The sequence below is a fragment of the Erinaceus europaeus genome, chromosome 13 (genome assembly GCF_950295315.1).
Source record: "Erinaceus europaeus chromosome 13, mEriEur2.1, whole genome shotgun sequence".
NCBI classification, from domain to species: Eukaryota; Metazoa; Chordata; class Mammalia; order Eulipotyphla; family Erinaceidae; genus Erinaceus; species Erinaceus europaeus.
The window spans coordinates 87,103,233-87,118,201 of NC_080174.1; the positions used below are offsets into that span (position 1 = coordinate 87,103,233).

At 44.4% G+C, this 14,969-nt stretch overlaps 1 protein-coding gene across 10 annotated transcripts in view; it reads right to left on the bottom strand.

The window, feature by feature from the left end:
• Positions 1 to 5,224: 5,224 nt before the first annotated feature.
• GNG12 (G protein subunit gamma 12) overlaps positions 5,225 to 14,969 on the bottom strand; it is a 170,165-nt gene continuing 160,420 nt past the window's right edge. For all 10 annotated transcript variants that reach the window (XM_060206392.1, XM_060206385.1, XM_060206388.1 and 7 more), the window contains 2 exons: positions 11,891 to 12,009; positions 5,225 to 9,277 (listed from right to left, as the gene is read on the bottom strand). In XM_060206392.1, coding sequence (XP_060062375.1) covers positions 9,152 to 9,277; positions 11,891 to 11,983 — 219 coding nt within the window. In that variant the 5' untranslated portion in view covers positions 11,984 to 12,009 and the 3' untranslated portion in view covers positions 5,225 to 9,151. The remainder of the gene's footprint in view (positions 9,278 to 11,890; positions 12,010 to 14,969) is intronic.

The following is a 14,969-nucleotide window of genomic DNA, read 5'->3' on the forward strand; positions in this document are numbered from 1 at the left end:
CTAGTTAAAACCTGGAAAATTTCTTGTAATTTTTTTTTTTTTTTTGCCTCCAGGGTTATTGTTGGGGCATGGTGGCGCTATAAATCCAATGCTCCTGGCAGACAATATATTTCCATTTTATGGGATAGGACAGAGAGCAATTGAGAGAGGAGGGTGAGACAGAGAGGGAGAGAGATTGACACCTGCAGACCTACTTCGCTGTTTGTGAAGCGGTCCCCCTGCAGGGGAAGCTGGAGGCTTGAATCCGAGTCCTTGTGCCTAGTGCTATATGCATTTAACTGAGTGCACCACTGCCCGGCCCCCTCTTGTAACTTTTCTAAGCCTCAGTGATTTCTCCTATAAAATGACACAAATAAACAGGACTTACCTAACTGCATTGTTGGAGGAGGTGCAAAGAAAAAAACATAGAGAATATTTAGTTCCTGGAATTATTCATTCACTATATGTGACTGAATGATAACAATATCTCCCACAAGTGGGTAGCTTTCCATGTATACAAATTCTCTGTAATTGTCTGTGTCTACAAAGTAGAGGGTGATTGAAATAAAAGAGAAGCTCCCCAGGCCCAACAGACCCCAGAGTCCAATGGAACTGAATATGAAAATATACCACCAAGTTAATTGATAATGTCCATTGAACTGGTTTCTCCTCTCCATTTCTTTCAACTCAATTCTTCATCGCACATCCGATTTCTATAGGGACAGTTCCTTCAGAAGGTACACAGATACCGTGTGCCAACTACCTGTCAGAACTAGCTGTGCAAAGATGATGTGCTACAGTTTCTACCTGTCTGATACTTCAAAGCATAGCTGTTAAGTCTGCAAGGGGTGTCCTGGCAAATTTGGGTCTGTGCAGTGTGTGCGTGCGTGTGTGTGTGTGGGGGGCATGCACGTGTGCAGGATGGTGGTAAGGAGACCTTCCAGGAAAGGGTAATACCTGACCTGTATCTTGAAGTCCGGTTAGCAGTGCATGAGGACTCTTTTAGCCCGTGGTATTTGCGAGAGGATTAGCTGTTAAGGAAGAGAGTAAAGAGAGGCAAACTGAAAAGGTAGACAGAAAAGGGCACAGAGGTCCTTGTTTGTCCTTCAAAGGAACGTGGTATTTGCCCTGCGGGGAATAAGGGTGCTCTGAGGATTTGTTTTCATGAGATAGGCAGAAAACACACAGACAGAGAGAAACCAGGGCGCTGCCTAGCTCTGACATATTGGTGGTGCTAGGGATTGAACCCAGGACCTCTGGGGCTTCTGGCATGCAAGTCTGTTATAGCACAACTTAGCCCTTCAGGATTCATTTTTCTCCTCTCAGGGTTCTATGTAGAATAAGAACAACTTAGCTTTTCAGAATTTGTTTTTTTCTCTTCTCAGGGTTCTATGTAGAATAAGAACAACTTAGCTTTTCAGAATTTGTTTTTTTCTCTTCTCAGGGTTCTATGTAGAATAAGAAAATTGTCTGTGAATAGTCTGAGCTTTCTTCTTCTCAGGTCGATTTAATTGCCCAGGTCACAATTGGCTGGGTAGGATTGGAGGGGTGTGCATGCAAGGTCCCGGGTTCGAGCCCCTGCTCCCCACCTGCAGTGGGAATGCTTCACAACTGGTGAAGCAGGTTTGCAGGTGTCTTCTCTTTCTCTCCCTTTCTACTTCCCTGTCTAGCCGTTCTCTCTTAATTTCTCTCTGTCCTATTGAATAAAATAGAAGAAAAAAATAAAGAAAAAATATTTGTTAAAATATTTTTAAAAAGTAACTATCAAATGATTATGAAATTCTGTTGGGGTCCAGTAGGGATTAGAAACACTACAATATCACAACTTATACCAGCTCTAGATTCCTTATAGGAATAGAAACATGCAGCTTGTAAAACAGGAAGTTAAACCTTAATTGACATCTTTCCCAAATCTTGTATGCCACCTTTTATTTAAGGTTATCCTTCTGTCAGTCCCAGAGCTGTCACTGTCTAGGCCAGCGAGTACCTTCAGTTTGTCATCCCCCAGCCCCTGCCCATCATATCAATTTATGGTTCCACAGATATTTGTGATGCCCTATAATAATGTCCTGTTAGGACCAGATCAAAAACATTTAGCAGATGGGTGGAACTCTCACTACTATCATTAATCCTACTGTCTGTTGGTCTAGATGTCAGAGTAGTCACTCAGAGGTGTCTTGGCTGTCAAAACTGGAGATGTTCTCAGTTATTTTAATGACTTTCATAATTTAATAGATTGTGTATAGGAGAAATTTACAGTACATTGGAATGTTTCATATGTAAAACTTTCTCAGAGATACCTAAAAAGCTCCTATTACCTTTCACTCCTTTGTTGGAAGCCTTTCTCTCTCCATAGTTCCACAGTATCACTGAGCTTTCTATAGGAAAGTATGTTAAGTCATTAGGTTTTTATCATTATTATTATTATTTATAAATTTATTATTTATTTTCCCTTTTGTTGCCCTTGTTGTTTTTCATTGTTGTAGTTATTACTGATGTCATTGTTGTTGGATAGGACAGAGAGAAATGGAGAGAGGAGGAGAAGACAGAGGGGGAGAGAAAGACAGACACCTGCAGACCTGCTTCACCGCCTGTAAAGCAACTCCCCTGCAGGTGGGGAGCTGGGGGGCTTGAACCGGGATCCTTGTGCCAGCCCTTGCGCTTTGCACCAAGTGCGCTTAACCCGCTGCGCTACCACCTGACTCCCTCATTATTATTATTATTATTATTGTTTCCTCCAGGGTTATTGCTGGGCTCGGTGCCTGCACCATGAATCCACCGCTCCTGGAGGCCATGTTTTCCCCCTTTTGTTGCCCTTGTGGTAGCCTCATTGTGGTTATTATTATTGCCATTGTTGATGTTTGTTGCTGGACAGGACAGAGAGAAATGGAGAGAGGAGGGGAAGACAGAGAGGGGGAGAGAAAGACAGACACCTGCAGACCTGCTTCACCGCCCGTGAAGCGACTGCCCTGCCGGTGGGGAGCCGGGGGCTCGAACTGGTCCTTGCGCTTTGCGCCACATGCGCTTAACCCACTGCGCCACCGCCTGACCCCCCATTATTATTTTTTTAAATAAATGTACGTGGACAGCATATTCCTCCAGGGCAGTGAAAATACTGGTTCTTGAAAGAATTGATAACTGCCGTGAAATTTCTTGAAAGCAAATGTACATGCTTGCCCAGATACGGCCCCACTGTTCAACTGCCTTGGCTAGACACTCATAATGAGATAAGGAGGTAGTGAAAGCAACAACAGGGCTCATACCAAAGCCTTCGCTCATGCAAAGGCAAAGGTTACTTGCTACTCAAGGTGCTGAAGGAACAGAGCAGCAAGTAAGGTTGTGTTCTGGAAATCAGCTAGAGGCGACCGGCATGCTGGGTTATGCAAACAAACTATGGAGTTGATGGTGGGATAAATGAATTTTTAATAGCCTGTCTACCCAACTTCAGTGACTTCAGTATCTCAAACAAACAAACAAACAAACAAAAAAGGCTATGGTGACTATCCACGTGTGTGTGTCACTGAAACTTTTACCAACAAGAAGGCGATTACAGCCCTCATCCAGGAGAGTCACATCTTCCCTCTTAACCTTGACTCTCCTTTCATTACCTCACACTGACCTCCTATCCCACCCCAGCCACCATCCCCAGCGCTATCATCTTCCAGGGAAAGTCACAAGAACTTTCTTTTGACAACCCGGTCTGAACCAGTGAAAGTGCCTGCCAGTGGTCCCCTATTTACTCATGATCCAAGTATCTCAAACCTTCGGTCCTTTCCTAGAAAGAGCTGAATGGTGATCTTTTGCTCCTCTGGAGTGTGTGATGCTTGAGAACTGATTCTCAAAAGCAAGGACCATCTCTATAGCTGGCCCAGTTCATAACCAGGGGTCAATGTTTGCCTACCTCCTTTTTTTTTTTTTTTTTTGCCTCCAGGGTTATTGCTGGGGCTGGGTGCCAGCACTATGAATCCTCTGCCCTGGTGGCCATCTTTTCCATTTTATTGGGTAGGACAGAGAGAAATTGAGAAGGGGGGGAGAGATAGAGAAGGAGATGGGAAGATAGACACATGTAGACCTGCTTCACCACTTGTGAAGCGTCCCCCCTGCAGGTGGGAAGAGGGGGTGTCAAACCAGGATTACTGCGCAGGTCCTTGTGCTTAGTATTATGTGCACTTAACCGGTGTGCCACCACCTGCCCGTCCCCGCCTCCTCCCTACACCTCGGATTCTACTGTCCTCCTTTCTGCTTGTTGGGAGTCCCAACTCACATGAGGAAGAGGGGAGGGACTAGAGGAGGTGGCTGGACACCTCTGTAAACAGTTGGTGCCTATGAGTAATCACGAGTCTGGTGATCTATCCTCTTGTTATGTTACCATGGTCACAGCTGGATGTCAGGATGAAAAACAGTCCCCCACACACTGACACCATCACATCACTCTACCCTTCACTGCCTTCCTACTGCCTGCAGGGAGGGCCAGAAATACAGGAGGCGCTCTGCACACTAGTTTTGACCACGCTTTCCTCCTCCTGTCATTTGCTCCTAAGACTTCATCCCAAATGTATATGAGATTGCTTCTTTTTCTCTCTCAAAACCCAGCTGGAACATCACCTCTCTTCTCAGTTGGCACAGATACTGAGCTCCCCCCAATCTTCCTTTCTCTGGGCCTGTGCTCACCTGAGCGAGGTTATTTATTTATTTATTTATTTATTTATTTATTTATTTTGCCTCCAGGGTTATCGCTGGGGCTCGGTGCCTGCACCATGAATCCACCGCTCCTAGAGACCATTTTTTCTCCCCTTGTTTCTTTGTCATTCTTGTGGTTATTATTATTGTTGCTGTTGCTGCTGTTGTTGGATAAGGCAGAGAGAAACGGAGAGAGGAGGGGAAGACAGAGAGGAGCAGAGAAAGGCAGACAGCTGCAGACCTGCCTCACCACCCGTGAAGCCCTGAAGGTGGAGAGCCGGGGGGCTTGAGCTGGGATCCTTACGCTGGTCCTTCGCCCGACTCCCTTGAGCTAGGTTATTTCTTACGTGGTCCTGTAATAAAGGTTTCATATATTATCTCTTCCTCACTCAGATGTTGAGCTTTGTTTATTTCAATGTCACCGGAACCTAATGCTGAACACTAGATACTCAGCAAAGGCTCAGAAAAATGGTAACTGAATGAAGGAAAAGGAGAAGAAAATGGGCTGTTACTTTATTGAGCAAAATATGATTAGCATGATACAATGAGACACTGACGCAGTAAGGAGAGTGATGGAGTATTTAATGAAACTCTTCAAATTCTGCGAACACATTCGTTGTGAAGTAAAGGATTTTATTCTCTATATAGGAAAGATCTTCAGATCAAGATCACAGTGTTTAGGTTAATAAGTTGCTGGACAGATGAACAGCCATAGAATGTTATAAAATAACAACAAAAAATCCCATCAATTACATATTAAATGCAAATTTACCGAGATATCAAGAGAATAAATGTTTCTAGTCACATGACTAAAAAAAAATCAGACCATTACAGTAATCAAGTCCATAGAACTAGGAAAAAAAAAAGCTTTATAATAAAAAAGGATTTTCATAAGCTATTAAATGAGTAAATACTACAGACAAATTTTCTACTTGAAGCAGCATATAGCACCAACATGTTGGCAGGACCAGTGGAGGGACAGGTCTCAGGACAGAGGCAAGTGACAGCAGGAAGTGATGTCAGTCATAATCTATTTAAAGTCTCTCATCTTACAAATTAGTTGAAATGGACATCCAGAGAGTCCAGAGTCATGGGCCAAACAGACACAGGATTGGCTGGAAAATGACCCAAGACTGAAAGCCAGGTCACTCAGCTCTAGATAAGAGCTCTGCTTCAACTCACTTAGGATTCTGCTTGACTCAACACTGTTTCCCTACTAACAGCTCCACCATGAAGATAAGTGATACTTTATACTCTGGTATTATAGTTCTTTTCCTGAGACATATACGGTCAGTCACTTCTTGGGCCTAGCCAGACCTTAAATCAAAATTTGGAGTAAATCTTTCAGATGACACTATGGTACTTCTGAATGGGGGGTGGAGAAGGCATCTGGAGAGAAAGTTTGGCACGTTGTCTACTCACCTACATCTCAAAATTACTAAATCATTGGTCTAGTGATTTTTTTTCTTCTGATAATTTAAAGATTAGTAAAGTACAAAAATAATCCAAAAAGAGAACTTTAAAAGATAATTATGGCACTTCTCATTTTAATAAAAGTAAGGAAAGGTAAAAACTTGATTTTTGCTAGAAAAAACAAACAAATAAACAAAAAACTAGCTACAACTTATAGCTTGTGAACCACCTGGCCATATAAAGTGTCTTTTTCCTTCCTTTTGCTTTTTAAAAAGAGTACTTCTGTAATATATTATCTAGCATATCTTGTCATGGTCTCAAGGCCTGAACTGGACAGATTTGAAATGAAGAAATGAAGATACAAGACTGAAGAGGGAAAAATTACTGTTAATAGAGCAGATTCAAAATAAGGTATAATGAACATACTTAAAGAACTTCATAGGCAATGAAGCAGTAAGTTGATCATATATATGTGACTGATTAAGTGTGTCACTCTGGTGGCAGAAGGGGAGCATCTCTCTCTCTCTCTCTCTCTCTCTCAGCATTTGTCCATCATTATTACACACCAGTTGCTGTACAACAGTTACAGTGTGGCTTTATAAGTAGGATAATGTCTGATAAATAAAAGTGACTTCGGCATATCATATAAATGTATACATATATTATTTTTCCCCCCAGACATCTAGTTATACGTAAATAGACAGCTATTTACATAAATAGACGTAAATAGACAATTTTCTCCTCCTTGGATCTAGCAAAGGACTTGACTCCATTTTTCTAGAACATGCTCTGCATATACCTGATTAGGAAGTCCCCTCCCATTTGTACTCATATCTGGACAGTGGAAAAAAAAACAAACACGAAATCTCCTGGGACCTCAAGTCCAAAACACACCACTACAAGCATCTTAGCAAGTATACAGAAAAATCTTGGTTTTGCTAGGTAAAAGAATATGTTTTGGTACTTAAGAATAAGATATGCTCGCTGTCTCAAATGTGCATGACAGAGCAATCAAAGTCATTTCATGAAAATACTTTGCGACTAACTGCATTATAAGTATTTGAAGAAGTATGGTAAAAAAATCAGAGGGAAGAGAAGACTAGTGTTCTGGAACTGTCAGTAGAAAAATATACTTATAAAAAGATTCATTAAATGAAGCATTGAATGCAAAGGTTTTTTTTTTTTCAGTGTACATTTTTAATTTTGCCATTTAAAGGGTGAATCTATTCTTGTTCGGAAAAAGGTACCTATAATTTTTTGTGGTAAGGGGACCTATTGCAGAAGCTAGTGTAGCTGACGAGAGATTGAGGGTAGTGGCATAATTTTCACTTGGCCTGGGGAAAAGTGAAGGCAGTTAATACTTCAGAAAGATAGGTGACTGAGAGAAATACGGAATATCTTTGAACAGTTTAAAAATAGGACTACATTTGTTCATCCGTAACTAGTATCATATTCCAAGAGCGGACATAAGATTGTAAATGGGGCCGACCCTGCAGGGTAAGATTGCAGGAACTAGGTAAACGGTCACAAATGCTTTTTTCTTGGGCTGAGTCCTTTTTTGGGGGAGAATACAGTTTTCTTTTTTGGTTCCCTCTTGAGTTGTGACTGTTAATGATTTGAAAAATGCCTTCAAACACCAAAGTCCTGGTAGATGGTTTGGGCCCTTAAGTGAGTGTTTTTAAGAAAGGACCCATTTCTCCTCTTTGATAAAGTTAAAATATCCTTTGGCCAGGGGAGATTCTTTTACTTGGGATCTCCACTGGAAATTCCCTGGTTGGGAGGACAGGTGTTTTTTTTTTTTTGGCCTAGAGGAAAATCAAGGAACTCAACTACCAGAACCCTTGAGGTCAGGTTGTGTCTGTCTCCCTTGTGTGCCCCCTGACTCCTTTCTGGGCTGGTCTGTGTACCACCACTTAGGGATGAAACCGCAGATATCTGAAAAGAGCTCACGTGATTCATGCCTTCATGTAGGATGTATGTTTCTGTTCTACCCACTGAGGAATGGAGAAGCAAATGTGACCTCAAAAAAGCAGACTTTCTAGCAGCAGAGGAGAGAGAAAGGAAAGGCTGAGAGAGAAAGAGACAGATAATTTGCAAAGTTTGGCTAAGAAGAGGAGCTGGTTTCACACACATTCCTGTTACTCTCTCAGCCGGTCTCATGTGCACTGTGCCTCATTCCAGTCCTGACAGTCGAAATGTCAGAGCTATCTAGGTCTCAATCCAGAGAACACTTGCCCTGGGAATACAGCTGCCCAGCATCCTCTTCTGAGGCCTGAAAGGGCCCCTGTGAATCAATACCATATACTATACGAGGGTTTTCCATTCCATCCTTCAGTTTTAATCCACACAGTTTATTGTATGTAGCCTAAGAAGTCAGCAAGATTTCAAGAGAGGAGAGACGACTCCCATTACTGGAGTACATACATACAATCTTTAGGATGTTCTGTAGTTCTTGTGTAATGACAATATGAAAGGAATTTTTCATTCTGCCTATACACAACTGAAAGTAAAGAGAGAAGTTCTGGAATTAAGGAACCTATGGCATAGAGAGAGAAGTTTTCATAAGGAAATAAGCTTTGACAAGTGTATATATACAAACACACACACACACACACACATACTCACACACACAATATCCTTGTGTAGACTGTACAGGTTGGCACAAGTCTATTAAGAACATACTATGGTACAAACTTTTCAGACTTATTATTTTTCATATTTTAATCTAGACAAGTGCTTAGGTAATTTAGGTCTTGACATAACTAAATCATTCACATATTTAAAAGTGTACAATTTTTTTTTCAAAGTCCTAGACCAACTTTCCTTAAGCAGTTACCACACCTGACACCATAGTTCCCAAATAGAAAATAAGATCATTATTCTGCATTAAATCAAGAAAGGGTAATTTAGAGACAGGGCCACTTGGAAAAGAAAAGACTTCCTGGGTCCATGATTCCAAGTGAAGAGCATTTTAGTTATTAGCGGTGCTACCAAAGAAGCTGCAAGTCAATCTGGTTAAGGAGCTGTTCAAATTCTGCTTTCTTGTGAGAAGAGTTGAGGAATCTGGATGACTCTTCCTCTATAAGATGATGCAAGTTTTTTTATCCTTGAAAGGGTTTTCTGAGGTTGGTACCCCTATCAGCAGAGGGTCACTTCTGGCATGCTCCTCACAGTAGGACATGAGGTCAGCAGATGCCTTTGAGACCTGAGGGAGAGACAAACAAGAAAGAAACTCCTTTATTTGCAATCTTGTACCGGGGGTGGGGGGTGGGGTGTGTGTCTCAAGGAGGTGGTTCAGCAGCAGAGCACATGCCTTGTACACAGGAGGCCCTGGGTTCAATCCTCAATGATGCCCAAAATGAAGTGGTGATCTTAATCTCTCTTAATGAATTATTAAGCATCCTTGGACGTTGATTTGAATGCTAACCCATTAACTGGAAAGCTGTTGGAGACTAGGATAATCCGAGTTTCAACATACCCCTCCAAGATGACTTGACAGTTAGAAAGGGAAGAGAGGCAAGTGGGGACTGGGGGCTTGAACCCAGGTCCTTGCACATTGTAACATGTGCGCTCAACTAGGTTGAGCCACTACCCGGCCCCTAAGGTTTTTGTTTGTTTGTTTGTTTTTCCAGAGCACTGCTCAGCTCCAGTTTATGGTGGTGTGGGGAATTGAACCCGGGACCTCAGAGCCTCAGGCATGACAGTTGGTTTGCGTAACCATTATGCTATCCAATCACACCCCGAGATCTTTAAGGAGAGATATCTGGCAGCTCAGGCCTTTCTGAAACAAGTGATGAGACTCCACTAGGAGCCAAACTGATGTTGTGTGACTTCTGAAGTCAGGAAAGCAGTGAGTACACACCACCAGCAGCTAGTTAGATCTCCTCCTAAGATATTCCACTAGGGCTGGATCATCAGTGAACCAGTGTCTCCAAAGAGAGGGCCATCCTGCAAAATGAATGACTTAAGTTCTTCAAAAACGGACGGTGTGCTTGATGCTATTACTAGATGATCCTGAACATTATAACGGACTCTAGGGAGGTAAAAGAATGCCCTTATATTTAGGAACTTGGTGGAGAAATATTTAAGGGTGAAGAGTCCTGAGATCTGGAAAAAAAAAGTGTTTTGTCTATGTGCAGACAGAGAGTTGTGATTGAGGGGGCTGGGCCGTGGCACACCTGGTTGAGCGCACACATTACAGTGTGCAAGGATTCAGGTTCAAGGCCCTGGTCCCCACCTGCAGGGGGAAAAGCTTTAAGAGTGGTGAAGCAGTCTCTTTCTCTCTGTGTCCCCCATTCCCTCTCAATTCCTCTCTGTCTCTAATAATCATAATAACAAAATTAAAATTAAAAACAACAATAAAAAGCAATATGCTCACAATGGATGAATCTTGATAGAATACTTCTGGAGATTTGGAAAAAAAAAAGGGTGGTGAGTGGAGAAAGAAAAAGTGTACATGAATCAAGAGGTATGATTGTATCTTAGTTTCTATCCAGCAAAAACAAAAACAAACAAACAAAAAAAAGAAAAATGGGCTGGAATGCAGAACAGAGTATAATAAATTAATTACAGGCTTGGCGCCAAAAACTCTTGACAGATGAGTACCAGGTTCAAGCAGGACTTCCAGATTTACAAGAACTCTAATCTCAGTAAAATTTGGGCTTAGCAACTAAAACGAGGAACAAAACCAGTGCAGGGAGAGCTGATGCCTTCCTCTGGCGTGAGCTCCAAAATGGAAAATTCTCTGCCTTGTTCAGAGGTGAGGGGAACTCCAAATACTCAGAGGGTGTCCTCAGGGGAGAGGTATGGGGCAGCTGAGCTGCACGTGGCATGCCACACAGGCAGCCTCATGCTTTGAAGACGGGTGACTATCTCTAGAGCCAGAGGAATTTACCAGGTGGTTGCTTCCGTGCCTAGGAAACACCATTACTCACAAACATTCTTGGGCACAAGCCACCTAGGCCTCTCTGGAGATTTGGGGGAGAAAAGACCATCTACTTCAGGTGATTGTCATAGCTGCCTCCCGGGTTCTTGTGGGAACATCCACCACAGCTGTATTACTTGCTCTGGGTACAGAGTGTGGTCAGGCTCAAGTCCACACATGTTGGAAAATGTACAGTCTCCTAAAAAGGAGACCCTGGTGTTGAGCTGTTGATTTGTTATGCAAGGCTGCCTCAGTTGCACAGATAACTCTAGAATGCTTCAGAAATTCCAGAGAGATGACGAGGATGTTGACTGTGTCTGTCTGGAACCCCTGTTCTAATGGAGAACAACACAATGATGACAGGACTTCTTCAGAGAAGGTAGTTCCTCAGGAAATCCTGTCCAGGATTTGAGGGCTAAACAGAAAGACAAACTCTGACACTCTGGCTCCCCCACCAGGGTTAGTGCTGGGACTCAGTCCTCCTACCATTCCTGGCAGCCGTTCCTTTTCTTTTCTTTTTTTTTTTTAACCCCTCCCCCCTAACTTTTTAATTTTATTAGACAGGACAGAGAGAGATTGAAAGAGTAGGGGGAGATAGAGAAGTGGAGAGAAAGATAGACACCTGCAGGCCTCCTTTACCATGCGTGAAACTTCCCCCACTATAGGTAGGGAATGGGGGCTCGAACACAGACCCTTGAGCTTGGGTCATATGTGCACTTAACCAGATGTACCACCACCCCTCCCCCAGTCCCTCCAGTGCTGTTGAAATGAGGCAAGTAGAAATGAAAGTCAAGATTTGGTGACACTGTGTCGTCTGACACGCAGCCCAGCCCTTGGGGAACGCTCTGGTGGGGACCAGTGAGGAAGAATGCACCATCAGGAAAGGCTTCTTACCTTTATTCTTTCAATGGAGGCTTCTAGTCTCAACTGCTGCACAGTTCTCCTGGCCTGGGCGATGTTGTTGGTGCTGGCCGTTTTGCTTGACATCTTTACTTACGGCCTTAGCTTGAAATCTGTAGAAGATTTTGTTACAGGTGAATGACAGCCATCTCGAGATGGTCTAAGCACCCACAGTGCCTTGCATGTTGCACGCCTGTTTGCTCACTGCCACCGGCTCATCGCTGCGGCTTGGTGCCTGCAATACAAACCCAGTGGCCATTCCCTCCCCCCCCTTTCTTTTCACTGGACAGAAGAGAGAGAAATTGAGAGAGGGAGGGCGAGGTAGAGTGAGAAAGAAAAGAGAGACATCTGCAGACCTGCTTTACTGTTTGGGAAGCTCCCCCCTCTGCAGGTGGGGAGCAGGAGCTTGAACCTGGTTCCTTGTACAGTGGTAATGTGTGTGCTCAACCCGGTGTACCACTGCCTAGCTCGTTTTGCATTTGTTATCATTATTATTTTTTTGGAGGGGTGGATGGAGGAGGACTGACTGCCTCTTTCTTCCTCATCACTGCCTCTACAATGCCAGGGGTGACCTGACCACCTCAACCTGTGATTTATTTAAGCACATTTTTTAAATCTCTGGTTGGCAGAAATCCAGTACTGAACACACCTCAACAGAACAGCAGCCTTTTCTGGGATTTGTCAGGGGGAAACAAGTACCCAGAAACACTTGCACGGTGAGGGGCCTCTGGCCATGTGAGCATGTTCCACGTGACTGAACACTGTCACCATATTCTTTAATAGGAGGTTTAACTTCATTTCATCTTAGCTCTCTTACTCAACTATTACTCTGATGCAAGTCCTGACAGCAGAAAACTTGGACAGAGAGAGAGAAAGAGAGAGAAAGAGGGGGAGAGAGAGAGGGAGAGAGAGAGAGGAGAGAGAGAGAAAGAGGGGGAGAGAGAGAGGGAGAGAGAGAGAGAGAGAGCAGAGATCTGGAGAACTTTGTCCAAAAGGTACATTTTTAGGTGCTATTGTTCGGGGGAATATAAGGCAGATTAGGGCGTCTTTACAGCTGTAAGACTCTCAGTGATGGACTTACAGCCAATAGGAGATAACATTGAACAGTCAAAAGCAGTTTTACTTTACACGATTTTCTCCTTTCTATTTTTGCCCTCTGTGACCAGGCACCGGCTAATATTGTCTGTCCCATCCCTTGTTCCTTTGTTGCATCTCCTCTTTGGTCTGTTCTTGGGGTGTAAGCTACTCTGCTTCTCCCCCCCCCCTTCCAGTCACCTGCTGAAAGGCAAGGGACTTTGAGCTTTGACTCACCTGGCTACCTAATGGTATACTTACTGCAAAGGAAAGGCAGCCTGCAGAGAGGCCCTGCCCGGTGCCCTGCCTTATATGGCTAAGTTCCTTCTCAGCTGGCTGGCCACTGGAAGAAGCCACGAAGCTGGCAGGACAGGCAGCCGTGTGGCAGGTTTATGACTCATGGAAGCAGGTGGACAGGTATGCCTTCTCGACACTTTGCAAAGACTCAGCAAAGTTGTAGAGCACTGTGGCGCCAGCAGCAAGCCCGGGCTGACTCAACCTTCTGGATGGGCTGTAGCTGCATGAAGTGTGTCTGCCATAAAGGCTTGGAACAGACAAGGCTAAAAAAAAAAAAAAAAAAGAAAAAAAAGAAAACCACCAGCAACCCACAGGGTAGCCTGGTGATCTCCATGAGGACATCGGGACAGGCAGGGGATTTGGGTAGGGCTGAGATTACTGGAGGTCAAATGCATCAAAACAACTGTCTTTCTTTCTTTTTGAATATATTTTATTTTTCCCTTTTGTTGCCCTTGCTGATTTTTTTTATTGTTGTAGTTACTATTGTTGTTACTGATACCATTTGTTGTTGGATAGGACAGAGAGAAATGGAGAGAGGAGGGAAAGACAGAGAGGGGGAGAGAAAGATAGACACCTGCAGACCTGCTTCACCGCTTGTGAAGCGACTCCTCTATAGGTGGGGAGCCAAAGGCTCCAACAGGGATCCTTACTCTGGTCCTTGCACTTTGCACCACGTGTACTTAACCCGCTGTGCTACCGCTTGACTCCCACAACTCTGTTTTTCACTGTGTGTAGGACCCTGAGATCCAGCCTAGTGAGCCAGCTTCCACGCCTGCATCTAGACCCTGCTGCTGCTTCCTCATCCACTGGGTGGGAGCCTGGCAGCTGTGACATGTAAGGTTGCTATTTCTCTCCTCCTGGCTTGTTTGGAGGATCCAAGTCACTGATGCACAGGTAGCTTTAGCGATGGGTCAAGGCACTTTGTAAACAGCTGCTGTTATTTTTATCCTCAGGGCCACGCCCACACGGTGAACTAGAATTTCTTGTGTACCTGTCTGCCTCTTCTGATCCAAGGGCCTTAAGGGTTTTGATTGTCTGGGCCTGGCAGGCTTTCCTAGCATGGCCCTTGGCAAATCTGAGGAGGGAAAGACCAGGAATGGGTCACAGATGGGTCCCCTGGAATAAGGGAACCCTCAAAGTGCTGCAGGAAACCAGGGGCAGGAATCCTGCAGCCGGGAGGGCAGCCGGGCGGGCAGGGAGGCCTGGCCTTGTCCTAGGTGTTGGACGACCTCGTTTCAAGAAGCACCTTACCCAGCTGCTTCTGTCAGATTCCTCAGTCATCTTGCTCCACCCAAAGGAGAGGCCTGGGCTTCTTCCCAGTGACTTTGCTCACACCCAGCTGCCAGCCCCAGCCCCTCTCTGCTCTCCCTGGCAAGCACTTATTAACAGGCTCACTGTGAACAGGGGGAGGTGCCTAGACTCAGGGGGTGCTGGCTACCTCCTTTGTTCCATGCAGCTTGTCGGCCTGGGCTCCCCTGCCGGCTGGCGCCGGTTCTGAGGGTTGGCCCTGGCCTCTAGAATGGGAACAGGACACCCTTTCCGAGTGAGCTGCCCGTGGTCTCCAGGCTCTACCCTAAGGACTTTCTAAAGGTCCCCTTCACAGGAAAATAAAGCTGAGTGTTCTCTTCTTCTCTCACTTTCAGAGTGTCAAGTTTCCAAGGGCTGAGCAAATTTTCCTGGGACTGGCTGGCATGTTGACACA